The sequence below is a fragment of the Poecilia latipinna genome, unplaced genomic scaffold (genome assembly GCF_001443285.1).
Source record: "Poecilia latipinna isolate Pla-1442-1.1 unplaced genomic scaffold, P_latipinna-1.0 Scaffold205, whole genome shotgun sequence".
Taxonomy (NCBI): domain Eukaryota; kingdom Metazoa; phylum Chordata; class Actinopteri; order Cyprinodontiformes; family Poeciliidae; genus Poecilia; species Poecilia latipinna.
Genome location: NW_015112821.1, coordinates 54803 through 82414, shown reverse-complemented (window position 1 = coordinate 82414; position 27612 = coordinate 54803). Strand labels below are relative to the sequence as shown.

At 40.7% G+C, this 27612-nt stretch overlaps 1 protein-coding gene across 4 annotated transcripts in view; it reads right to left on the bottom strand.

The window, feature by feature from the left end:
- Positions 1-27612, bottom strand: part of wwp2 (WW domain containing E3 ubiquitin protein ligase 2) — a 63167-nt gene that overhangs the window by 8912 nt on the left and 26643 nt on the right. For 3 of the 4 annotated variants that reach the window (XM_015031387.1, XM_015031389.1, XM_015031388.1), the window contains exons 9-17: positions 25745-25834; positions 19165-19339; positions 11179-11233; positions 8523-8604; positions 6710-6838; positions 5615-5693; positions 4806-4877; positions 4454-4542; positions 1467-1626 (exon numbers count right to left, since the gene is read on the bottom strand). In XM_015031387.1, coding sequence (XP_014886873.1) covers positions 1467-1626; positions 4454-4542; positions 4806-4877; positions 5615-5693; positions 6710-6838; positions 8523-8604; positions 11179-11233; positions 19165-19339; positions 25745-25834 — 931 coding nt within the window. The remainder of the gene's footprint in view (positions 1-1466; positions 1627-4453; positions 4543-4805; positions 4878-5614; positions 5694-6709; positions 6839-8522; positions 8605-11178; positions 11234-19164; positions 19340-25744; positions 25835-27612) is intronic. The other variant, XM_015031390.1, reaches the window with a different exon arrangement.

Below are 27612 nucleotides of genomic sequence, written 5' to 3'. Positions count from 1 at the left end.
AAAAAAAAACTGCAACATTCTTTTTCGTAAAATTAATAATAATAAAAAAAAAAGAAAAAAAAAAAATTAAAAAAAAAAAAAAACAAGATTTATACAAATGTGAGAACTTAAAGAGCTTTAATCCAAGTCCTAAACTTTGCTTAGGTGTCTGTGTGTGTGTTTGCAGAGAATCAGACAGACGGAGCTGTTTAGCGTTAGAGAAACCACAGAGGGTTCAGAGCCGCGATGCCAACAATAACACAGACGTCCAAGGACTGACTCAGTCACAGTCTGCTCTGCGTTACTGACTGGGCCGACCGTGCGCTCGTCTCACAGCTAAGGGGGTTTTCAGGCAGAAGGTGGCTGTGGAAATTTACAAAATGAAAACGGAGGCCTGCACCGGCTCGGTAGATGGAGGAAATCGACTTTAGGAGAAAAGAAGTCAACAAAGTGAATTCGTGCTCTAAATATAGGCAGCTGGTGGCGGGTGTGGGCTGGTTGAAGCAGTGAGCTCATGGAGTGGGCGAGAGCTGGCAGGAGGGTGGAGGGTTTGGGAACCCAAACCGTTTGGAGTCGATCCCAAAGAGAAACCTTCAGCTTTTCGCTTTACGCTGCGAGAGCTGGAGATGTGTTCACACACTTGTGTCATTAGATGACACGATACAGGCCACAAACTTAGCTGGAAATGTTCTGAACTCAGAGAAGAAGAACTCGGCGTAGGCCTGGCTTCTCCAGGGACAAAAGCTTTTTAAAGGAAGACCCCATATACAATCCCCCTTTGTGATTAGTGTAAGAGAAAATATTGAGTTTTGACAAATGGTGCTAAAGTTTCAACATAATGAAACCTGTATTAATGATCCAGGCCTGCAAAGGGAGAACAAGCAAAGTCCACAAAGAAAAGCCCCTGCTGGGTTTCTATTAACATTTAGTAACAAAGTTAATTTCTTTAATAACTACAGTTATAAACCATATTGCCAAAAGTATTCGTTGAACCATTGCGTTCCAGCCACAGATGTATAAAATGCAGTCCACTGCTAAATATTCTTCAGACGGTTAAAACAAAACGGAGGTGAATTGATTTAAATAAAAAATGCTACGCTACGTCAAATCACAAAGATGTCGAGGTGCTTAGAGCTCGACTTTCTGCATCGTCAGCAGCTGCTGGCCTCCAAACATCGCAGGGCTTTCAGATTAGTTTAAGAACAGTTTCCACGGCCTGCTCAAATCGGCCCCTTCGTTCCAGTAAAAGACCTTCATGCTTCCGTGTGCCAAGACATCTTGGACCATTTCATGCTCCCAACTTTGTGGGAACAGTTTGGGGACGGCCCCTTTCTGTTCCTAGCAGAAAACCGAAAACGCATCAAAGACGTAGATTTGATCTTATGGAAGCGTGAGGAACAAATGGTAGGACTTGCAAATAAGCATGAAGATGGAAACGATGCTTAAAGAGCGACTCAAAGCAAAGATATTTACGAGGCGAGGCTCACCATGGCGATGAAGCGACCGATGAAGCGGAAGTACGTGAGATGGTCAGGGTTGATGGAGGAGGCCGGGTTTATCTGGAGACAGTAGTTGTTCTTTCCGGCGTATTCAAACAGGCAGTACATGGGGTTCAGGACTTCATGGGACAGCAGGAAGAACCACTCCCTGCAGGGCCAGAGGACAAAGGTCATCAACGACAGAAATCACTCCATTAACCTGTAATTTAGCAAGAGAAGCTTTTTGTTTTACACCAAGCAGACACAGAGAAACTTCGGTCACCGAGAGCAGAGCAAAACCAACGTTAGCTTAAGACACATTTTAGCACCACTGACACAAAAAATAGCAGCAACAGATTTAAACTGAGCTATTTGTTTTTATTTTTTTACAAACCTGATGAAATATATAAAAAACCACACACAAACAGTCCTGTTCTGTGCTTTATATCTCTTTCTTGCTTAGAAACAAATACTGGCAAAGAGCAACCCAGTCTAGGTTTAATATTAATTATAATAAATCCAGCTGGTTAACAACAGGAGAGGACAAGCTTAAAGCTTGCTGGTTTCCGTTTCCAGTGTCTCTGTACAAATAACTGAACTTTTGTAGTTTAATTTAGAACTAAAACTCAGTGAAACTAATACAAAAAATAAAGATTCACCAGTCAAGTGGCCATTTTTCCCATTTTTTTTTTCAAATATATATAAAAATAATAGAAATGAGATTATTCTTTTTGTTTATTACATGCATAAAAACCAAGATTTCTCACCATTTTCTTCCTTCATGCACTTTTAGCTGATTAAAAATCAGATAACATGTTTTGATGCATAAATCTTTTGATGCATGTTAAATTACTGCTACACTTACCCAGCCAGCCTTTACAAAGTTTTACATAATAGAGTCAATCATGGAACTCGGATACAATATTGAGTTGGTATTTATTTGCTCTGCTGCTCTTTGCTCATGCAGATGTTCCTGGAATATGATGATTAAAACTATGAGAATAAATATTTTTACAATATGTGACATTAAAGCAGCAGAAGCAACAGTTGCCGTTTCTGTTTTCAATAAAAACCAGTGGGATTATCTTAGCTATTATGTTCCAAGCTTTTTAATAAAGGCAAAGAAAATTATGAAACTATGCCGTTTCTTGCTTTGCTGTAGAAGGAACCAAACTTGTGATCAGTTGGGGGAAAAGCAAAGCTAAGGTTTATGTCTTATGACCCCAAAGCCACAACAAGATGCTGCCTAACAAAAATCTGTGCTTTAATCAGAACTTAGCATAAAAAAAAGTGAGAAAAAAACCACGCAACATTGAAAATGGTGGACTTAAAAAACAACAACAACAACAAAAAAAAAAACAGGATAATGAGGAAGGATGCATGTTAGATAGAATGAAGGCCCTCCACCAGCTGCAGCACCAAGCGCTCCCACGGTTCACCCGTTTCAGCACACATCGGGTGGAGTAGGCGTATGAACGGACGGACGGTTGGACGCAGACACCTCCCAACATCCCGTCCGTGGTTCTACCCTGTGGTAGAACAGCATGATGTCACCTACCATAGGGTAAAACCACTGACGTGACACCGGAGACAGAGACACAATGCGAAACCAAACAGAAACAAAATGAGGAAAAAAAACAACAAAAACAAAACACGGCAAACAGAAAAAATGTCAACATATTACAGAGAGTCGGAGGACAACAGAGGGAGGTGTGAGGAGGATGAACGGGATGAGGGAGGGAGGACAGAAATGTTGGAGGAGGAGGAGGAGGAGCGCGTGTTGCATGGCTTCAACGACATTTACATCAGACACACCAGGCCTAAAACTCAAATGTTACGACTTGATGCAGCTTCAGAACTCAGTTTTATGGAATAAAAATAAGCAAAAAATCTTAAATAAAAATTTGAATAAAATGCAGATCTGGATTGAGGAAAAATAATTTAACAAAATCATCTTTGGTATAGAAATGTTTTTGTTATTTTTATTTTGCATAAATAATTTGCCATGATTATCTTGAAGGTCCAGTGGCTGCAGAACAAGAACAAAGCATCACTCCTCCACCAGCACAACCATCCAGTCACACTTCTCTCTCATTTTACCATCCTGAACTCAACACTCGACTGTGTCAGGTTTTGGACGCTGCGGCTTGCTGTAGCTCAAAATTGTGAGCTGCAGGTCAAACCGTAAATTTTACTCAAATATATGTAAAGTTCCCTGAGTAACAACAGACGTGATGACTAACAGGAAGGTTAAACATCAATGAGACAAAAACAAAACAATTTCTGGATAGATGTTAAATAATTTGAATTTTATTCTCCTTGAAATGTTAGATAACAGTCCGCTCCAGGGGTCCACGCTTTAGCGACAAAAATACGACATTAACTAATCCCAAAATAATTTATTAGGTTTGGATGATTTATTGCAGTAAACTATGTTAACATATTTATTCATTCTTATATTTTCAGTGTTTCCCCCAGTGTAATATAAGCCTGGCGGGCCACCAGGCTTATAAGTATTTATTTAAGTGTTTTTAAAATGTTTGCATTTTTTTTAAGACTTTATAGTTGATGTTCAGGTATAAATCTTCCAATAACACATAATTATCAAGTGATATTTTCATATTTCCTGTCAAGTTGAAACATTTTTTTACTCAAAAACACGACGGGCTGCTGGATGAATGACTGCCTTAGCACCAAACCACCGGGCTTAGCAGGTTTTCTGGGGGGAAACCCCTGCAGTTTTATATCCAATCAACTATCAAAAGACATTTGTATTAAATACTGAATGAGCCTCATCTCTTTTGTGCCTTTTGTCTTGTTATCGTCACAGCTTCTGCTTTGATCCAAAGAATGGGGTCAGAGATTGAACAGCAGCGAAGACAGAAAAACAACACACCGTCACCAACATCACCAGAACAAAAAGAGCTGAACAGGTCAAAAAAGAAGCCCAGAAACAAAACCAGAGTGCGACAGGAAAATGGCGGTTCGACGCTCACCTGGCAATCCCGCCGTAGTCCAGACCCTCCTCTCCTCTCATGATGATGTAGAGCCGGCGCCGAAGGTCATACGGCTTCACGTTCATGATCTGACGAAGAATCATTCATTAGCTTTTAATGCAGAGTTCAGAACTAAAGTGTTTGGGTAAAGAGATTTTAATTGTTTTGACTTTAAGTCTAAACGAAAAAGGGTAAAGGTGTGCACAGATGAAACGCTGTATATCATCAAATATAAACACCATTTATTCAGAAAACACAAGACTGAATGCAGTTGTTATTTAACAGGGTAATTTTAATCCCTTTGTGTGCCACACTGTTGCAGAGAAGATGTACTGAGTGCTGTGTGTCTGACCTGCTGGAACGAATCTTCAAACAGTGTTTGTCTGGACACGGAGATCTTCACATGGCTGGGCAAGGCGTTGGACTGCACAGAGACAACACAGACCAGGAATATCAGGAATGTTTGCACATTTGTTTTCGCACACAGGACATTCCTGGAAACCCTGTCACAGCTTAGCAGTTTCAGCTGACTGGGACAGCTACGTCCTGGAAGTTGAACGTTTCTCTCTGGACGGTTCAGCACTTAGAGCTGATTAGGTAAACTTCATGTGGGACTGAAAGACATTTTTACCCTAAATGTTCAATTATCACCCCGTTATCAAGCTGATGTGAACACTTTATGAGCTTTAAGATATTTGCGTTAAGAAAATATGCATTTGATATTAAAGATTGTCCTGCTACAAATGCTAATTTTGAATAATGAATGCATATACACCCAAATTATGGGTTACACTTTCTTTCAAAGATGTCAAACATTTTGAGTCCAAAATCCTAAGTTCTTTTTATCCAATTATAAAGGCAAAACAAAACACTATGAATTTATGACGTGTGTTTTGACAAAAGGTATGTATTTAAATATGCAGCCTCTGAAAGACGAGTGAATGGACGGTCTGACTGATGGATGCAACAGTTTTTTCTCTATATTTATCCAGACCTGGAGAAACTCAAATCACTACAAACATTTCCAGGTTGCATAGGAACGCTGGGCAGCTGCAGTGAGAGGATTGTTTCCTTTCTTTTAGAGGCTGGACCGAGAAGATCAAAGTGGTTAAAGCTGAACTGAGTGTTTTATTGAACCTGCAGACTTCGTTTAACACTTACATGACACAGGAAACGGAACTGGTGGTATTTCCACCTGAAGCTCCGATCATAAGCTCCAGGCGAGCCGCCCTGCCTGGACCTGAACACAGACATGGAAACAGACAAAAATTGGTCAGTTTTCATTATTCCAAGGAAAACAAAATAAAATGACAACAAAAAATAGAAAAATGAAGAAGCTGATGTTCCAGGGAGCAAGTAATATTGTATTTACAGCATCCATTCTGCTGCAGATCAACGTCTGGGTCTCACAGAGAAAGGTGAGCTTAGGGCTGCAGCTGTGTTAGTGTTAGCTCTCTGCACACACACATGCACACAGGATTTCTGCTTTGTCAGCAGCAAAAAAGGCCAAGATGCAGAGAGAAAGAGGGGAGGAGGAGGTGAAATGTGTGGGGCTCGCTGAGCTGCCAGGCATTTCTCAGTCTGGGTTCGGAAGCGGAGACCGCAGCGGCAGAGCGCCGTCCGTGCGAACCTGCGCTGCTGCAGGATCCAGAGCAAGAAAGCTGTCTAAAAGTGTCTTTCTGGACCGCTCCAAAGCCACCGGACTAAAAATAACACCAAACATCACCAGGGGGAGCAGATTCATGCAGCTTTCTCCACAAACACGTGCCGTATACAGCAGCGGCCACATAAGTAAAACTGAGAGGAGACGCGGAAAAGCACAAACAGCCACATGGATGCCAGGGCAGTCTGCAGCGCGGCATGCGGTGCACGGCCACGCGGGCCTGACTCTGGCTGCGAGATTTCAAACCGCTGCAATAAAGAGATTTACAGTTTGTGTGTCCGAATGAGCATGTTGCTGTGATTTTATGTCATCTCTTAATTTAACGGCTACGACAAAAGGAAATGCAAATCACAGACGAAGAAATGAAAGGCGTGGAGTTAAGAAAGAAGCTGATAAAAAAAATCAAAAAGAATAAATTGTAGTTCAGATTTAGAGACATTTTGACCCTGTTGTGTGGAAATTAACACTGTATGCCAGACCAAGGCAGAATTACTGTGCAAGAATCAAAGTATTTGAACACAAATAGAAATCTTATTGATTGTTTCTCTCCGTCTCGGTCTGTGGCAGGTTCGAGGGGGAGAGACAATAGTTACCCTGACTCAAAGCCGGGTCTGGGGTCTTTAAAGGTGGTGGTGCGAGAGTTGTGGTCCACAAAATACCGCACTCCCTCTGCGGTGTACTTCATCTCCCAGCCAGGGGGCAGGGCGTGCTCCTTGATCATCCTGCAACAGGGAGAGGGGCAGTGAGCACGTTCCCAAGCCGAGGGGCCCCGTCTGGGGGGGCGAAGCTAACACAATCCCCCCTGCCGACCTGTGCTGATAAAAAGCCAGGGTGCTAAAAGCAATAAGATGAGCCACAATGTGGCAAAACGTCTAAGTTTGAAAGTACTGGAGATCAGCTTAGAGAGGAAAAAAAAAAAAAAAAAAAGCTTAACCGTGCATGCCTTATTTGTGATAGAGTCAAAATAAATAGATAAATAAAAACAGCACCTTCCACATATAGAAAAATATCCAATAGCAAAATCTCACTGAAAAATTAAGAAGCTTTTAATCTATAATTTTTAAGCACAATTATTCAAGTTTTTTTTTTTTAAATCACAGAGGCCACATTTATTGGCTCCCTGAATAATCCCTATAAAATAAATGCAAATGAGGTTCTTTTTTTTTTTTTGTCATTTTTGTTTCACATTTTAAAGTTGATCCAGGGAAGCAGGAAGCAGGTAGACATCGATAACTTAGAGGTTTAGAAAAGATGCATTTCCACTGCAGAAGCTTTTATAAAAGAACCATGCTAGCTGCCTGGTCCGTTCTTTGTTTTTCTTTTCTTTTTCCTTAGGGGAAAAAGTGTTTCTCCTGGTCAGGAGTTTCTGCATAGATGCCAAAATATAAGTGAAGTTTTGAGGTGGAAGTGTGATAAATATTTATGTCTGGTTAAAATCCACACAGTTTGGGGAGTCTTCACTCCACTTTTAAACCACAACAACAAAAATCTGATCTGAATACCATATTGGACTGATTCCACCAGGTTTTGATCACAGAGGACAGAAGATCTTTGCCCAGATTGCGGAGGCAGCCCACTCAGGAACAGTGGCAGGAAGTAATTTAATCAAAGAGCCCGGCAGCAAACCCCACAGTGGAAACACACACAACTGTCTGTGGAATACAAAGTTTGGGGAAATTCAGGCACCACAGCAGGCCCGATTTTAATAGCAATTCATCAAAATAGGAAAGACAAGAGAACTTGATCCTGGATGTGTTAACAGAAATAATTTCAGGGTGTGGGTGCACAGTGAACGGTTTAACTTTAAGGTTTTCATGCAACCAGTTAATATGAAGGATGCTTATGTGCTTTCAGAAAAAAAAATTTAATTAGCCACTGTTTTAAATTAAAAAATATTAATTTACATTTAAAGAACGCAGACCGACTTGGCGTGGAAGGCAAGTAAAAGGTGTTTTCCATATGAAGAGGCAAATTGTCTGAACTTGGCAAAATCGTAAATGAGTGAAAATCTCATGAAAGTTTAATTATGAGTGACATGAAGCAAAAATAATTTAAAAACTCCGGCTAAAGGAAGATAAAATGACATCAGCAACATGATCGGTTGTGTTATGATAAACTCTGAAAATGGCTTCAAAAACACTTTTGTCTGTAGTTTTTAATAAAACTTTTGTAAAGACCCGATGCCGTTCCGGGAACCGGAACGGCATCGGGAACCGGTGCCAATTCTGTCATAATTGGCACTTTAACGTCCAATTCTGTCATAATTTGTAAAGCTGTCTCACAGCAGTGTGACGTTCACATCTCCCTGTGTCTGAGCAAACACTCAAAGCAAGGCGCCACCTAACAAGCAGGCAGACACACATGCTCAGACACACTGGTGTTGAATCTGGAGCTCGGCGGTCTCACCCTTGGGTCCGAGGATCGTCCCACTGAGTTGTCCTGGTGTTGTGGTTGACGAAGTACACCCGGCCATTGTCCTGACGTTTCTCTGCGAACACAAGCAGGACAGAAGGAGCGTGAATATTGTGACGAAATCAGAGGGGGCATTTATCGCATCGTATATCGTTTATCGTGGCAAACTTTGCATCGCGATAAGATTTGAGTTATCGCTCCAATTAATGTTTAAAAATGACAAAACATTTCTGTCCTGTTAGGATTTTTATTTATTATTTAGTTATCCAGTTTGTTCAACAAAGGTGTGTCAATAAATATCAATAAATTTGAAAATATCATTAAATGTTGTTACTGTGAGCGTTTTAGTCATACAAATCACACTTCTTAATGTCCTAAAGAAGTTTATTACAAATTTTCGGGCTTTGGCTGCTGTGCACAGCCCCTCAGTTACCTTAAAAAGAAAAAGAAATAAAAAGCTTTTATTGTTGCTTCTATCGTTGTCACAGTAGCACCATAAAGTATTGCTCATGTCGCTCACCCCTAAATCAGAGGAATCACCTTTTGGGATGAAGAGGAGAGGAAAATTATCAGCACTCTGAGTTAAAACTGGCGGGTCTGTGTGGCATTTCACCATGACTTGATGTGAATACACAGAGGTTCGTTTCTGGTGGTTAATAAAGTTTTACAGAAGCAAACTTCAGTCAAAGTTTTCTTCTTTCATGCAAAAGTGTGTCTGTGCCATGAGAGTTAAGCCGGTGCCCCATCCTCCTCCCTCCGCTGCTCTAACATCTTTTTCTCATTACCAGCAGTAAGTGGAGGGCCCAGAAACAGTAGTGCTCTCATTGCTGCTCCTGCTAGCGTTCCGCTTTCCTCTCTCCACCCCCCTTCATCATCCAGTCAGAGCTCCCTTCACTTTTTCTCCATCATCTTTTCTCCCATCTTTCTCTTTCCGAATCTGAGCCTCAAACAAAAGAGGAAAAAAAAAACTAGAGGGAAGAGACCGCAGTTGACAGAAAAAAAAAAAAAAAAGAGCAAGAAAGAAAAAAAGCGCGCCAGAGAGGCGAAGCTGAGCCAATGATATAATTGAGGTTTTCGTCTTGAGGTACCGCAACATGTTGAAAAGGCATCATGGGCAGAGGAGAGGGAGCGTTTCTGGAGAGGACGCGGCTGTGAGAACGCAGGCGGACGCGGAGCTGCCAGCGGCGTTCGTTTATGAATGAATGTGTGCGATGAGGGGAGTCTGCGTGGATCCCATTACATTACTCTGTTGGGAAAATGTTGGATGATGAAGGGTCCCATCAATAACACGGTCCCTGTAATTTGTAGACCTTTAGAGCAAAGGGAGTCCTTACAGTGATAAACGAGCGGAGCAACAAATAGAAACCAGGAGAGACTCTCTTCAATGGAGCAGAAATCAGAATCGCTCGAGTGGAGACGTAAATCTGCCAATTAACGACCGGTTCGCTCGCGGCAACTGCGTCCCGCCGGACACAACCAAAGGGAGAACATTCCTTCTGTTGTTTCATGAAGGCCTAATACCAGTAAAAACTGCTCTGAGGTTGGCAAAAGCAAAATACGCTTAATGCGTTGTAGAGCTGCACGATATATCAAATCACAATTGTAAAACACTGGCGGGATGCAATATTTACCAGGCTACTACGTCTCAAAAAGCCAAGCGCTAAAGCTCTGCTAGTCAAAGTCGTGGCCTCATGGATGCACTTTTACTGTCACAGCTGATCCAAGTGACCCTGGAGTTCAGAGGTCAATAAACTCGTGACATTGTGATGACGGCAAAGAAAGGACGAAAAATGTGGATTAAAGACAATCGACCTTGTGCTTGTGAAAAACAAAACAATTCTTTGAATTTATTCAGAAAACCCAAATAAAAAGTGCTGGAACAAACAAAAATAATGTTCTGCTGCACAATGTATCCCATTAGAACCATCCTGGATCAAACAACACTGCTTTGATGGGATATTTAGTAGGAAGATTTAAAACTCTGCTAACCACTAATGTGCTCGGATGTGCTTGTAGGTTTCCTTTATGGCCGTAAATGATAGATCCGAAAAGCTCAGGGATAGTGGAGGGGACATCGCAACGATGAAAAAGAAGACTGAGGAAAACCTTCTCTTGATTTGACATGCAGGGTCCCATTTAAAAAAACAAAACAAAACAAAAAAAACATCCACACCTTTACCAGACTCCATTTTTTTGATTTTTCAAGCAATATTGTGAATATTAGAGTAGAAATTGTTTACATTGTTGGGGAGAGCGACTTTCACTGCTTTCCCAGCAAATGGACAAACTGATAGAAAAGTATATAAAGCTGAGACGTATAAAGTGCAAACATTAATTACAGATTTAATTTCTGTATGACTTGGATCTTATTCTCTGTAAATTAGAAAGACGATATATTGAATCAAATTAATTTGATGTTTAATCAATATTTGAAGCATTTAATCAGTCAATGCTCATCAATTAGACGAGGGATTCAGAAATAAATGTCTTTCTTGTTCGATCCAGTTCCAGACTCTGAAACTTTTTAAACCCAAATCCAAGACTTCAAAGGAAGCCTGAAGATATCGAGCAGCCCTAAGCGGATGACGACATAACGGCAGCTGGAGAATAATAATAATCTTGTGCATACGAGCGAGTCAGGCGAACTTACCCCATCCAGGAGGCAGCGGGCCCAGGGGGTCATTTTCCACCGGAGCGCCGGACGGCTGAGGAGAGACAAGACAAATCCAGTTAGGACATCTTTCTGTCTCTCATCTCCACATGCTGCATGTTTCTTCTCAGCCTTGAATCACTCTGTGTTGGCATTCTGCTTTCCTGATGCTGTTTGTGGGAAACATTTAAAAAAAAAAAAGTCAAGCAAGGAAGGGAAAAGATGAGGGAAAAAAAACCTACTCAGTTCTGCTCTTCCAAGGGCAGCAGATCTTTTCACCTTGCTACCTCCTGAAGCCCAGTGTGTGAGTGCGTGTGTGAAGTATTTAAGATAGAAAGGGGCTGGCGGGGCAGCATGGGGGGGGGGGGGGGGTTCTCCTCTTTGCTCCAGCAGCGAGGGGCGACTGAGGGAGCTGGCCGGCTGGCGGCTCCAGTGGTTTCCAAAAGTGACACGCTCGGTAGGAGGATAAAACAACAACGCTGTTCCAATGAGCTCACTGGCTGGATGCAAGCCCCGCCCACTCAGCTTCCCGCTCGACTCCTCGAACACACACCCTCCTGCCCTCACCAACACCACCTCCTCATCCACTGACCCAGCCCTCCGGTCCTCCTCCTCCTTTCTAGCGCTGTTGTGAAACCAGGCAGGGAAGTGTGATGTCTGAGCGAACTGAGGGAACATTCATGCCTGTTCCAGACTGGACACCCCACCTCCTCTCCAGCCCCACCCACCCAATGTCTCACAAAAGGCACCTTTATTCACCGTGGGCTTGGAAACCACTGTGGGGTTTACTCAGGCTGCACACACACACACACCTAAAAGAAAAAAAAAAAGGTGTGTGTGTGTGTGTGTGTAGCAAAGTGTGGAAAATTTGTCCGTGGCAAACAGTCGGTCAATGTGTACGCTTTAATATGAGGATAAACACACACACACCCACCGGCACGCAAGAATATATTAACTTGACTGGGAAAGCGGCTCAAACGTTTGCTTGTTGGGAACGTTACAAGAAGCTCCAGCATCACTGCAGAGCTTACCAGAAATCAGGAAGCAAGCTACTACAGCTTAATTAATTTATTTATGCAGAAAACCTAAAATAAATTATCATTTTTGGCAGCATTACATTCGCTGAAATCCCTGCACACTACAAAAAAAACCAAACACAAATCTTACTAAGCATTTTTGGTCTAGTTTCTTAGTATGCTTGAAATAAGAAAACTAGCTCAAAAGTAACTTTTCAGCAATAAAAATTAAATATGAGCTTGTTTTAAGTCAATATTTCCTTAATACTGATGAAAAAGTACTAGTTCTACTGGGAGATTTTTTCACTTATAAACACCTTGTTAACATCTTGTTACAAGTGCAATAATCTGGCATTTCTCAATGTTAAGTAATAGTTGACTTTAAACAAGTTGTTTATATTCTGTTGAAAAAAATACTTGTATATTAGTTTATCTTATTCCATGTGTACTAAGACATTTGCACCAGAAACTGGACTTTTGGTAAGATTTGTGTGTTTTTTGCAGTGCCAGCCTTTGGAGGCTGAATGCAAGCTGACAAAAACTCAAACTAGAATTTCTCCAAATGAAATCTGTTGCTTCTTCAAATGTCTCTCTCTCACACTGAGCTTAAAATATTGATGCCTTCCTCGGCGGGCATAAGTGGAGTATTATCCACCTAATGCCAGCGCCACTTTGAGCGTCTTTTAAAGCAGCTCTGTCATGGAAACTCTGAGGGAGTCGGGATGGAAAGGACTGGGCCCGCGTAAGGAGTGAGACTGGGCACAAAACAGGGTTAAAGGGTGTGTGCGCGATTATGTGTGCGAGTGTGTGTCGCTCCCATCGACAGCCAATCTATGCCCCGAGCCCCACCCGTATGGGTTTTCTGTGACTAAAAAAGGTAAAAGGAGAATATAATGATATAAAGACATGATGACTTCATCCTGGCTCTGACCATTCAGCTCCTCCGTGGCTTCCAGACAGAGCGAAGCTGGAGGGAGGAAAAGAAAAGGAGTCTGGGAAAACAAGGGAGGGAGAGGAAGCGAGGAAAAGCAGCCATTTGGCACAAACGTGAAATAAGGATAGTGTGCTGCAGATTGTGGGAGGACTACAGGTGAAAATGTAGCTTTGGTGCTTTGGACTCACGAGAAGAAAAATACGAAGGATAAAACAAAATCTAGTTGCTAATGTGAGCAAACAGCAGGGGGTAAAAATCATGTACTATAGGGGGAAAAAGTGGGTTGGGAGTGTCTTAAGCATAAGGTCATGGAGTTTGCCTGAGAAAATACCAAGTCATCTTAGTGCTTCATGTTAATGTAGCAGAAAATTGTCTTACAGTCAACTCACATTTCAAGAGGATTTCAGCTTTTGGCCTGTTTTTAAAATGCCAATAAAGTTTATGGTGGAAATTTCAACAGTAGTGAAGCTTTAAGAGTGGAAAATGAAAAAAAAAACCCCACAGAGTGTGAGGGTGGATGATCAGATGGACAAAAAGACAGCTGGACCAACTGACTGGATTATTAATGGACGAACTGACGGACAGATGGTTGGATGTACTTTTAGAAATCTAGATATTTATCCATTAGACACTAAAACATTTTAAGATTATCCAGGGCTTCACTGACAAGAATTAGTGGATAAGATGGAAATAAAGAAAATGTTCAAACTTGATTCCCCAGTTTTTACATTTGGTCAGATGGAGTTAGATTATCCTTTAGCTTTAGTCAAACTCACCAATTTCTCCTCACTTTCTTCTTCTACTACTCTCCAATTTGTATTATTTGCTGTGTAAGGTACTTTAGGCACGTAAGGTAGTTAAGTCAGCAGTTGTCACAGCTGTGATTTCAACTGCTGACTTTTTGTTTTCTCAGTTTCTCAAATTTCTCTCCAAAGAAGCTAACAGTCTCTTCTCAAACGCCCAGTGGGTCGTGGCAGACGGCTGCTTGTACTGAGCCTGGTTCTGGTTCTGTTGGAGGTTTCTTCCTGTTAAAGGGGAGTTTTTTCTCTCCACATGAAGCATTGCTGTAAAGTCAATGACGAGGAAAGCAATTTTCTGCTGCAAGTCAGTGACTGAATGCAATCTGTTGGGTTTAGACAGAAAACTTTTTAAGCTACTTTGAATAATTAATTGAACATTTGAATCAGATTGATATCTGGGATTAATTGAAGTGTTTGTGGGATTGAACTTTTTTTTTCTTTTTTTTTTTACTAAGTGCCTCGAGACAACATTTTTTGTGAATTGGCGCCACATAAATAAACTTAAATGAATTTAATTTTATATTGCAAGAAACATTTACATTAGTATAATAAGAAGAGCCAAACTGAACAGGAATAAATTAACATATCAGTTAATAGAAATTACATTTTTCTCTTCTCAGTGTTTTTGTGCGTTAAAGCAGGCAGTGACAAACATACCAGCGGTTCACCCAAATGTAAGTTTTATGTAAAACCGGGAAGGAGAAATGTGTTTTATTAATGTTTTACAGAAAAACCCCCAACTCCAATTCAAAGACTTCATTTTCTCCAATTAAGATAAAAAACAAAACAAATGCCTAGTTTTTCTTTCTTAATTTCAGAAAAGCAGCATGTTTAGTGTTTTTATCTGCAGGATTTTTACAGCGCTTTTTTTTTTTTTTTTAAAGAACCAATTTGTCATATTAAGTCCAAAGTATAAGTCCACCAAGGTCTAATGTACAGAGCAAGATTGGAGCAGCTTAAACATTTTCTGTTCATTGTCCTTTCATGGCAATAATGTCGTCTATGGAAATATGAGTGCTGACGGGTTGTGTGTAAACACAAGCTAAGGTGTTAGAAGGAGCAGTGTGGATGTGTGTGAGTTTTCTGTTCTGTGAGTGATAAAACACAGGGTTGATTCAGGTGCTGCTGTTAAGGAGCCCTTGTTCAGGCAAAAATGGGCTGAACTCATAATTGGAGCGGTGGAGGTGGAGGAGGAGGGATGAGGAGGAGGAGGGATGAGGAGATACTGCTGGGAAGGAAACCGATCTGACAGCAGAAAATCAAGGATGGAAAAATTATGTCTGAAATAAAGCCAGATGAAAACGAAGACGTTCTGATGCAGAAAGGGAAAGTTTTGGAAACCAAAACGGGATTTATTTTTTTTAACAGGGGCAATGGAATGATGAGGAGGGGTTACAGGAAGGAGCAAGGGTGAGTAACAAGGAAGGGGACGACAGGCAGAGAAGGAGGGAATGGGGGAGAGCTGAAACGGCAGCTAATGGCCACGAGGCCGCCCTTCTAACGAGCTGAAATTACTCTGCAAACACACATTTGGGCTTCTATCTTTGCATGGACTGCGGCAGCAGCGGTCAGTGTTTTCACTGTTGATTCACGTTAAGTTTACTTTCTCAACTACGTTTTTTGCTAGCTTGAAGAGAGAAAAAAACAAGGGAAAGTCTCAAGTTTTACTTAATAAACGACAAATCAAAAATATGTACTTAATCTGTAATTTGAAAAAAAAAAAATAAAAATAAAAAAATATATATATATACAGAATATCAACTTTTTAAAAATGATTTGTGGCGAGTTTTATTTGTTGACATCTGACAAAGTCACCTTCACCTCCTTCATTCTTCTGTTAATACAGATTAAAAACAGAACAACAAACCTGATTGCGTTTGGTGTTAAAATATGAAGAAATAAAGAGAACAAAACAAGATCAGCTTGATACTGAACACTGTTTGCCATGTTTCAATCAAAAAAGCTCTGAGAAATTTGCATATGCTGAACAGTTATTTTTTGTAAAAGTGTTATTTTGGATATTTTTCATAGATTTAATAAAAAAAATAAGGTCAAATAGTGATTCTGTGAGTGTTTCATCCCTGAATGAGGAGTCATAGTAAAGAAGTATAACAAAAAACATCTTAATGGTTGTTCAAATATATTGACTGGGAACCACTTTAAACATCAAAGTTTGGCTTCTTGGAAGCAAACAGAAAAACAGGAGAGAGCTCCAACACTTTTTGCACAGTAGTGTAAATGAAGAGCTGCTCTGGTGCTTGTGTATATTGGTTTGTGCAGATGAGCCTTTGCACAACGTTTCCGTACAGCCGTGTGAAAAATGTGCATGCCCCTTAGAGCAGCTCCGTGGATTCAAGAAGACCGGCCACTTGACCCTCTTCAGTTGTCATGTGCAGCGCAGAAAAATGTTGCACCTGAGCTCAACTTTAGCAGCTCTGACTCACACCGAGACAGAAGGAGCACATGATGCCGCCCCTCAACATGCACAGTGGAGTCGACGTATCCTCTAGTGCATAAAGTCTGCAATCCAGTTCGTTTCCATTCAACCAAAAATGAACAACTTTACAGAGCTTGCAGAACCTTTCAGCTGGTTGGGAAAAAAAAAAATAAACAAAAAAACAGTTCAGCTGAACGGGGGCGGTGGCAGCGGATCGTGTGGCTGTGTTCACAGTGAAGCTATGAGCCCTTTTGTGAGCCTGTTTCCTTGTTCACACACACTGGGGCCATAAATAGTCAGCACTATCAGCAGTTTGGGCATTCCAAGACAGAGCCGCGCACTATCAACAACCTGCCCTCTTGGCTGTTCTCACACACTGGGTGAAGGAGGGAAGGAAAGGGAAGGAGAGAAGGAAAGGACGGCGGTGGAGTTGTTGATTCTGTCCCAAAAAAAACAACAACAAAAAAAAACAACGGCATTGAATGCTTGTATCTGATTGGCTTTCTCTGCAGTTTTTACCTGCAGAGAAAGTGGCATAAAGGAGGATGCTTGGTTACTGATAAATCCAATCCTACTCAAACAGCTGGCAGGTGGTTCTGGCAGGTTCTAAATGTTTTTGACTCAGAGTCTGGATATTCATTTCCCACAGAACCAATATGGAATGGAATCAAAACATTTATTGCACCAGATGTGAGAGAAAAATCAGATAATCTGACAACATGACATCAAGAACTTAACTGGATTCTTTTCTCACTGTTAAAACATTTTACACCTGATATTCCTGATGCGTAAAGGTATTCGTGCCTTTACTGAATGCTCACAGTCCAGACATCTCCTGCTCATGCAGTCAGATGAATAATAGTGCATGTTAGTCGTAAGGAATTGCCACTTTCATTTGGAAAATAAACGCATTTCTTTTGTTCCTGCTAAGTAGCAAACCAGGAGAAAAAGAAGATACGACTTCACGTCGAAGCAATTCAATAATGGTTTGTTGCATCATGCAGAAGAATGAAAATCTGAACTCTGTTTACCAAACATGCAACTTCTGAAGGTTGTTGAGCATCTTTTGTCTTTGTCTGCTGCATACAATCCCAATAAAATCCACTGAAAGTTCTGGTGGTAAATTTGTGACTTGTGAAAAGTCAAGCAGTGTGAATTCTTCCGGAGGGCATTTTACTCGTTTCAATAAAGTCAATCTACGCCTGATTTTCACAGCAAATTTGAGCTGTAAAAAATGGAAATATCACATTTAGACTTGGAATCGTCTTACTGACTAACTTGGCAGAAAAAAAAAAAAAAACTTTTCCCAAAAGGAAGGAGAGGGATTTAACACACTAGTTTGATTTGGGGTGCTAAAAGAAAAGTATTTGGGCGTGAAATGAGCAATTAGTGGGATAAAAACTCAGTTTTCTTTCAATAAAAAAAAGAAGCATTTGAGGGATGTTTAGGGCTAAACTGTAAAGTGGCGGTCGGACCAAAGACAAATAAAGCCCACACCCGGAAGACCATAAAACCCAAAGAGACGCAGGACAACAAGAAGTGGACAGAAAACACCAAAGTTGCATAAAAGTAAAACATAAAGGGTGCGGAGGCTTTATTGGAGTCTGTATGAGTTTTAATGTTGGTTTAACTGATGACCCATTGAAGAATCTTTGTTGTTCTAATCCAGCATAACGTTAATGTCTGGCAACTGTCTGACCATGGCCGCTTCATTCAGACCCAAAGCCTCAACAAACTTCACTGGAATAAACACACGTCTGTGTGTCATTAATCCACATCATGTGTTTCAATTAGAGATAAAGTTCCCGAGATAAACGGATTTCTCAATTCAGATTTATTAAAACCCTTAACTAACAAGATAACATGCAAGTGTTTTTAGGGTGAGAGTTAATGGGTTTTTTTTTTCCATTTAAACTCAAAAATAAAAATAAAATGACAAATGTTCCAAAGAATGTATTCATCACGAATTAGACTTTTGTCCTTTTTCAAAAGATTGTGCAACTTTTGTAGCTCTAAATTACATTTATTAAGCTGGAGGGAGAGCAAAAGGCTCCATGGACCACTTCACTAGAGCGTTTTAAATATCATAAAAATGCTCTAAAAGAAGGAATGAGGGAATGTGGGATGACGCAGGAGTTCGCTACACGACAGCAGCGGTCTCCAACCTCGGTTTTCTGGACCCACTGAGCTGAAGGTTTTAGATGTCTCTGCTCCAGCAAACCTGATTTAAATGACAGCAATAACTAACACAATATTAGTTAATCACACCGTTCCTCACAATGGCTCCCTGTAGCTCAGAATAGACTTTAAAATGCTGTTAGTTTATAAATCACTGAACGATTTACCAACACAGTACATGAAAGATCTGCTGTTGTCGTATCAATCTTCCAGATATCCCAGGTCTTCTGGTTCTGGTTCTGCTCTGCATCCCCAGAACCGGAACCAAACATGGAGAAGCAGCATTCAGCTTCTGTGCACCACAAATCTGGAACAAACTTCAAGAAAACTGTAAAGCAGCTGAAACACCGAGTTCCTTTAAATCTCAGCTGTTTAGAGCTGCTTTTGAAACCTAATCGTGAAACATTAATCAATAATCTGATGTGCAAAATGTAATGTTGTCGACTGTGTCCTCTATGACTTTGCATTTTTGTGTTTTTATGATGTAAAGCACTTTGAAATGCCTTGTTGCTGAAAGGCGTTGAAGTAAACAAAGGGACGCGGCTAAAACGAGCTGAATTGACCTCCGAGCAGCAGCTAAAACCATTTGCAGTCTTATGAACCAGTGATGGCTGCAGGTACCTGGTAAAGGAAGCGCTGGCTGAACTGGTGCATGGCGCCCTGCAGCTGGCTGCGCTGGCTCTGCCACTGCTGGTAGTTGCGCACAGACTCTGCTGTGGGCCTCTGCCACGTGGTGGTCCTGGTGTTATGGTCCACATAGTAGAACCGGCCTCCCTGGTCCACTCGTTTCTCCCAGCTGAAAGGGGGAATTGGTTGGAAAACACAAGTAGGGGTGAGAGAGGGTTTAGCTTTCAGCAGCATTTTCTTTTTTATTTGACAAGTCAAGAGTGGGTGGTTGCATCAAAAAGCTGCTCCCTGCTTCTAAAGTCGAGGAAAAAGAAACAAAGACAAGAAAAGGAAGGAAAACAGAGAGAGGAGGCGATGAGCGAGTGGCAGCTGAGAAAGGAAGAGAGAAAACGACAAGGAGGGAATAAAGCAATAATGTAAAGATACCATTTTACAGGGAAGGAGGGAAAAAAAGGGAAAATGCTACTAAAAAGGTAAATGCAGAGAATTTTTAGAAATTCCTATAGAAATATTTAAAATGTTATTTTTATGCTCCACACCTAAAATAAAAGCCTTCCTAGAAATTAATCATGATGCCGTGAAAGCTTATTCCACAAAACCCAAAATGGATTACAACAGCCAAACGGGAGATGGATGACAATTTTCCTTGTGTTGAACTCAGTTTTTATGCTGCTCTTGTTATTTTTTTAGTAATTCCATTCAAATAGTAAATTATATGTATCCATTACACACTGAGTGATTAGTTCCAAGTGATTATTTCTGTTAAATTCCTTGACATAAAAGATTATTTAAATACAAAATTATTGCGGCGTAGATGATACAATTGTGGGACAGTGTTTGACCTGCTAAGAAAGAGGCTAAGTCATAGAAGATTGTTGTTAAAGAAGCTGGCTACTCATAGGTGCCAGCTTCCACGCATAGGAAAATTGAGTGGAAGGTAAAACTGCAATAAAAATGTAGGCGCAAAAGATAACCACCACCTTGAGAGTGACTTCAGATGAAAATACCAATTGAGTGTTGGGGGAAATTAATAACGGTGTGGACTGCAGCTGGAGTTGGGCCCAGACAGAAGTATTCAGGACCTGAAACCGTCTCGTTCTTCATGTTTAATCACTCAACAGACTGGCCACAAAGAGAAACTGTCAGATATTGCCAGAAGGAAAACGAAAGACACCAAACCCAACAATGCAGATGACCTGAAGGCATTCTGGACTTCCATTACGCCTCAGCAGAACCACAGGCTGACTGCCTCCATCCCGCACCCCGTAGATCCTAAAAGTTTTTTTTTTTTTTAAATTGATGTTATATCGTATTCTGATTTTCTGACTAACTACATTCTGGGTTGTTATGAGCTGCAAGCAATGCACAACAAATAAGCACCTGAAAAAAGCTTTCTTTGTATTTCACCATTATACAACTTCTACATTTTTGAAAAAGTTTCAATAATATTGAACTCTATTAAGATTTCCTTAAAGATTACAGCATGTTGACTGTAGCTTCTTGTTCTGTTGCAGACTCATTTCTTTCCCCCCCTTTATGCTTTGGGCAGCGCTTTATTGCATTTATTCTCGATTGCGCCATTTCTTGAGGTTTCATCTTTCAATGAGAAGCACATAAAGTTAGTATGAAATTGCTCTACCTAATGCAAAACACTTCAAGCCAAAGCCCGTTTTCAATTATGTAAATGAGAGAGAATAACGAGAGAAGCATTTCTGACTGCCGATAGCCGTGTTTGCACCACAGCGCGCCTTTTGTTCGCCGCTGCTTGCCAGTGGCATTACTCAGAGGTGAATGTATATTCCAGTTTTCCCCAGAGGCATGAGGTCTGGACGAAGGCTGAGATAGTAGCAACCCACAGAAACACAAACACACACACACACACACACACACACACACACACACAAAGGACAGTGTAATGAAGGACACCACACACACACATGGACCGACTGCTGGTACTGCTGGTCTGCTGCTATTCTCATGTCTGACTTAAGTGTTGCAGAATTTGGAAGAGAAATCAGCATCAACTTCCATGTGCTTGGAAAAACACGGACTTGGTTTCTTAGGAAACTTTTAAATCTGCACAAGAGCAAAAAGAAAAAAATCCCCTGTGGTGCAAGACGCAGAGTTTCTCCTTATAACCAGAAAAGGTTAAAGACAAGCCATGTAAAGCTGCAAGTCATTATGCGTCAGGGCACAGGTCTCTCCCCTATTCGAGCTTTAATCCTCCAACTTTTAGTTTGCATAGCTTCCCAAAGCTCTGAATAGATGCACTTTGGTTGCTCCAAAGTTATTAATGCAAACTCACACAAAGACAAACACATCCAGTCTGCTCAGTGGCAGAAGAACTGCATGCATACTTCAGTATGTAAGAAACAGACTGGGACATTATATATATATATATATATATATAAAAAGACTGTAGCTGTAAAAAGTATTTACGCCATTGGATGTATTAAACTTTTCATTGCTCTTACAAATCAATCATGATCAACAAAATGTGGCTGCTTTGACAAAAATGACACAAAAACTCCTTTAATGTAAAAGTGAAAATGAATTTCTACAGCCAGTTAATGCCAGTAAATTTTTGCTGGGTGATAAACTGTCCCAGTAATAGAGATAAACAACAATATTGTTGTTTGGAGACCATTTTCAAGTAATAGATAGACAACGTCATAATAATGGAAGTTCACCCTCACAAAGACCAATAAACTTTAATTTTGGAGGGGGAAAAAAAAAAAAAAAACTTCACACTGAACCTGTAAGATACAATATCCAAAAAAAATAATAAAATATTACACGAAAATAAAAACCACACACAAATGAAACCATAAATAAAATGGATTACAAAGTCTCTAAACAAAATTGTCCTTCAAAAAATGCTACTCATACAAATAGAAGAATCTCACTGCGTTTAAATGATTGTTTGCTTACTGCGACTGGCTAAGCTAACAGTCCCACAATGAGTGCAGTCAGTGTGTCTCAAGTGATTGTATTGTAGTCGTACACCAGTAAGGTCCATTCACTGGTTGCTCAGAAATCCTGGTCCAAGCAAATCAGAGAAAATGTCACTGAAAAGTATAAGATATGAATGAACAACAGTGGGTGTTGCCATAACAACCCGTTAATCAGCAGCGCCCTCTTGGCTGCATGCTGCTGAAGGACTCCTCACCAGTGGAGATGATTACAAACGAGTTTTTTGGATGACCTGAATGTTTCTGTGCATCATATAAACAGCAGGACTCCTCACTCTCTGGTATTATTAACAGTAGCTACTCATTTACTGGAGACAGGGGAAATCCATAGAACCCACAGAGGTCCGTTGAGCCTCTACATAGTTATTTACCTGATTATATCTCCAAGAACTGCCAGTTAAGGCTCGGGGTACATCTGTGTTCCTCTTTTGGACGAGCCGTTCGCTACTCATCACCGTTTTGATTCAGGGTAAGATCTACTCCGTGTTTGAAGTTTAAAGTTAAAGTTTTGTTTTAATAACCAAACAAAAGAGTAAAAAAGATCAATAAGTGATTGGAATTTCAATACAATTAGTTTAAAAAAAAGCAGTATGTGAGAAGAGTATAACAAAAACAGGCTTCTGAGAACTTTTTCTTCCTGACACTGCAGTGACCCCTTTTAAACTAAACCAAAAACCCACAAACACCCTGGATAATGTCAGGATTTTGTCTCAAGTGGATATTCTCTGGGTTCAGTCCTACATTAAATGACTGCAGTACTTGTGGCTCCAGATCTGATTGGCTGTGATGTAAAAATAACACTCCCTAATTTTCTCTGGTGGTACTTTACTCAAACAGGAAAGGGTACAGCTTATTCTTTGGTCTTACTAATAGATCTTTACTGAAGCGGCGAAGGACTTGAAAGGGAACAGAGCTGCAAAACTCGCATAAATAGATGCAATGAATTAAGAAAAAAGTCCTGCTGTGTGTCACCGACTCCCACAGTCTAATCAAAAATTATAGTTCACGCACAGGGCGTCATGCCTTGCAGGAGCTGTTATTCGGCCCAGAGAATATCTGTAATTTCTGTAGTGGTCTGTTTAGTTAACACACCACAAACTCAGTGGAAATTGACTTTTCATTAGTCATTTTACACAATCCCATTAAAATAAAAAACACTAAAAACTTGTGGAAATTAGCATCCGTTTTCCAGGTATAAATGACTAAAATGGTAGTTTCCAGCTTTTAGGACGACAAAAAAAAAAACCCCAAAAAAATCTCACTAATATCCAAAATGAGGCACAACTGACTCACTTACTGTCTTTTTAATAATCAACGTGGGACAGACTGACATCAAACACATACTGGATAGTTTGAGAATGAGTCGTAATATGACAGCTCTGATTACCAGAATGTGGGTTTGTTCAGTCTGCACCAGACACATTTTTAAAAAGAGTGACTGTTGCACAAAAATGCAGCCACATTAACAATGCAGCCTTGATTACTGATCGGAGCTTTGATTGCATTGTACACATGCGACAGCTATGCGCTTTAGTGTGGTCGTTTATCCCTGGAAGTAGAAGTAAGTGCTCCACTTTGGTTTGGCAGAGGTGCTCAATCTCGAGGCTGGTATTTCTTTAACAAAACATGAAAAAAAAAATGAAGTTTTGCTAAAATGTAACTGCTACATTTTGAAATATGCTTGCTGTAACCATAAGATGCAGCTTTCCAGTCTGCTTTCTACAGTTTATCTGTGTCTACATAATGCCACATGATAAAACTGGCACCGTGCAAAGTATAGCTTCATGTAAACACGCCTTTAGCTTTGTTTATGAAGGCCCCAACAGTGAGAGGCACAAAAAACAAGAGTGAATATGTTTGTGATGCAAGGCTGGATTCAAAACACGACAGAATATTTGATAAAAACGGTGTGACTCATAAGTTCTCCCCAGCCTAGCTTCGGATGGCTTTCATTACTCCAGCTTCCAAGCTCTGCTCTGCTACCCCCACTCAACCTCCTAAACAGTTCCTGGTGCGTACATCTGGAGCGCTGGCCCACTATTAGCCTGCTAATTGATCCTCTGACAGGCCACGGCAGCCAGCACAGCGGAGCATGGAGGTTCATGTGACTCTAAGAAAGGACTTTTGTTCTCAGGGCCCCAACAGTCTTGTTCCTTGCATGGAAAAACTGACATGGGGGGCAGGAGTTTGGAAAGGAGGAGGAGGAGGGGGGCAGGGGGTGACCTTTACTTAAAACAGACTCTTTTTCTCTCCGTCACCCAGTCAGACACGCTGTGAAAACCAATAAATACAAGTGGAGAGTAAAAATGTCATGAAAACAGTTGAACTCCGATAAGAAAAACTGATTAAAACCGGAGAGTGCACTTCCAGTTGTACGCATATACTACAATTAGACTGCAGGATAAGGGAATGATCTCTTTAAAAGTCAAATTTAACACTTTCAATGACATTTTTAATGGCAACGTGAATGAAATTTAAGGCAGAACAAATTATAAATGTAGAGGATGGTTGGGGGATCTTGCTGCATTACAATCAAGCAAAAACGTAAATTTCTGGGGTTTGTTTGTGGATCTTAGCAGCGGCTTTGTGCTTCTCACTCACAGTGCCAAACTTTTATAGTTGTTTCGTACCAAGCCTCATATGGGTTGGCATCAGAAGTGAGCAAGTGATGAAAACACACTTCATCCAGCCAACTGGTGACAAATTTGCACTTATCCACGATGGACACACGATGGGTGGCTGGCAAGCTAGCAAGGGTATAATAGTAGCTAGTTAGCAGTAGCCTCATCTAGTCACGGATCGCAATGAAGATTTTTGCAAGTGGGAAAAACTTTTACCCAACAGAAAAGTCCTGCGAGAAAAAAAACTGAATACAAGGATAAGGATTAAATACTATCACCACAACAAAGTTTAAGACTCGTGATGACAAATTGGCATCTTTCAAATGCATTTAAGATTTTTAAAGGCCTTAATTTCAGACGCATGAATTTAAGATTTTAAGACTTGTGAAAGATGTGCAGACACCTTGCATATTTCACCAAACTGTAGCTGAAAAGACAAGAATTCAATATTTAATTTTGTCCATTTTTTTTTCAGGGACGCACAGATCAGGGATGTTAAAATCCTAAAAATATTTTTCAAGACAATGTAGAAACCCGATTTATCTAAACATACTTACTTGCTGCCATAGAAACTTGATAACAGGAGTCCATCAGCAGCTACTCATCAGTCACAACAGCAGACGACGTTTAAACCTTTCCAGTGCGTGTCATCTATCTAAATCTCTTCCGATTTGCTAAAGTAAATTCACACTAAACACCAAACTACCTTCCTTTTTACCCAGAAATGTATTTTAAAGCAAGTTGCATGTACCTTCCAAAACAAATGTAATATATATACATATATTTATAAACAGAGCAAATATTATTTGAAATCACATCTGTTTTTCTTACCACCGTTGAGGAAAGAACTTCCTGTATCTGGACAAATATGAAAGAAACGTCCAATTCATTTTTAAGACGTCAACCTGCGCTATTCGGCCTTGCCCGACTCACCCAGGGCATCAACAGGAAAAATGGATATAAAAAGTGTGATGGGCGTACCCTGCTGGCAGTGGTCTCTCCCAAGTTGTGGTTTTGGTGTTGTGGTCAACGTAATACACTCTGCCATGAGGTAAAACCCGCTGCTCCCAGCTGCATGGAGAGACAAGCACACACACACACACACACACACACACACACACACACATTTACTTCACCGCTGAAAACGAAAACAAAGACGGTATTTGGTAGGATTTCACAATGAATGCATCTGAATGTTATTTGGAGAGAACAGGGAGTATCCTTCCTCGTTAGGTAAGGACGGGACATTAACGCCAACACAGACCAGCATTGATGAAATAAATCCATGGAAAACTCCACGGACCTAAATCTGACCAAATTACCTGTAATCAGAGTTTACTAAATGCATCCCACCTGCTTTTTTATCTTCTCTCCTGGGCTTTTCTACAGACACTTTGATTCACTACAATTTAATATATAGAAGCTAGGGATGAATTATATTTAAGGTTATTTTGCGATTTGTTTGTTCATGCATAAAAAAAAGATCACATCTTTTAAGTATTTTGTCCTTTCAAAAAGAAATTATCACATATCTGAGAAATAAAGTGATTTAACTGCACTAAAAAAAAACTCAGTTTAATTTATTAAACAGAAGATTTATAAACAAAAATGTGTTCCCTAGTTGAGAAAAAAGTTAGAACACCGTTCCATCTTAAAGTTCAGAAGAAATAAGTTCAGTGATTCTTGTATCCGTCTTTGACCTTTGACCTATTCCAGATGTCTGAAGGGTTTCTTGGATGAACAGCTAGGTTCAAGTCACTCCATAGATATGACATCAGGATCTGGGCTTTGACTAGGCCAGGATTTTCCTTTTCTCAACGCTCAGCCAGTCCTTGGTGGATATGTGTTAGATTACTGTCATATCACCGGGTGCGGATCCGGTTCATTCATCCGTCCCTGCTCGTCCTTGTAGGGATGCGGGGAGCAGTTCACCACACCAAGACACTCAGGACAAATGTTAGCAGTTTGTTCTAAATCTCTTCCAGCTGCAGACGGTTTTCTGTCCAGCGGGGCGGCTGATTTCAGATTCGGTTGAGCTGCTAAAGTCATCTTATTGAAGACCTGAAGCAGCTCTTCTGATCTCATCCTGGTGTTCGCTTTACTTCAACAGTCAGGAGCATCAAACTAAATGTTTGAGGTTTAAACAGTGAAAACCTCTTTGAAATGTTCGATTGTTCACAGGTTAAATTAGACCTCAGGACAATGATTAACTGAAGTAATAACTTAGAGAAATTCACTGTTTTGAGCAAAAAAGAAGGAAAAAGGACATAAAGGAAATTTAACATTTTAGTGTGGGTGGATTTTCACCTTATTTACAATTTACATAACATATTTAAGGCTGCACAGTGGCACGGTTGGTAGAGCTGTTGCCTTGCAGCAAGAAGGTTCTGGGTTCGATTCCCGGCCTGGGGTCTTTCTGCATGGAGTTTGCATGTTCTCCCTGTGCATGGTGGGTTTTCTCCGGGTACTCCGGTTTCCTCCCACAGTCCAAAAACATGACTGTCAAGTTAACTGGCCTCTCCAAATTGCCCCTAGGTGTGAATGTGTGTGTGCATGGTTGTGTGTCTCCGTGTTGCCCTGCAACAGACTGGCGACTTGTCCAGGGTGACCCCGCCTCTCGCCCGGAACGTTAGCTGGAGATAGGCACCAGCAACCCTCCCGACCCCACTGAGGGACAAGGGTGTAAAGAAGATGGATAACATATTTAAAACATCTTCTACCTTATGTCAGGTTTTATCTGTGCTAATTTGAAAGTGTATTTTTAGGTGGGCGGGGGGGGGGGGGGGGGGTATGTAAAAAAAAAAAAAAAAAAGGTTTTAAATTTTCCAAAAAAACTCCCACAACATTTC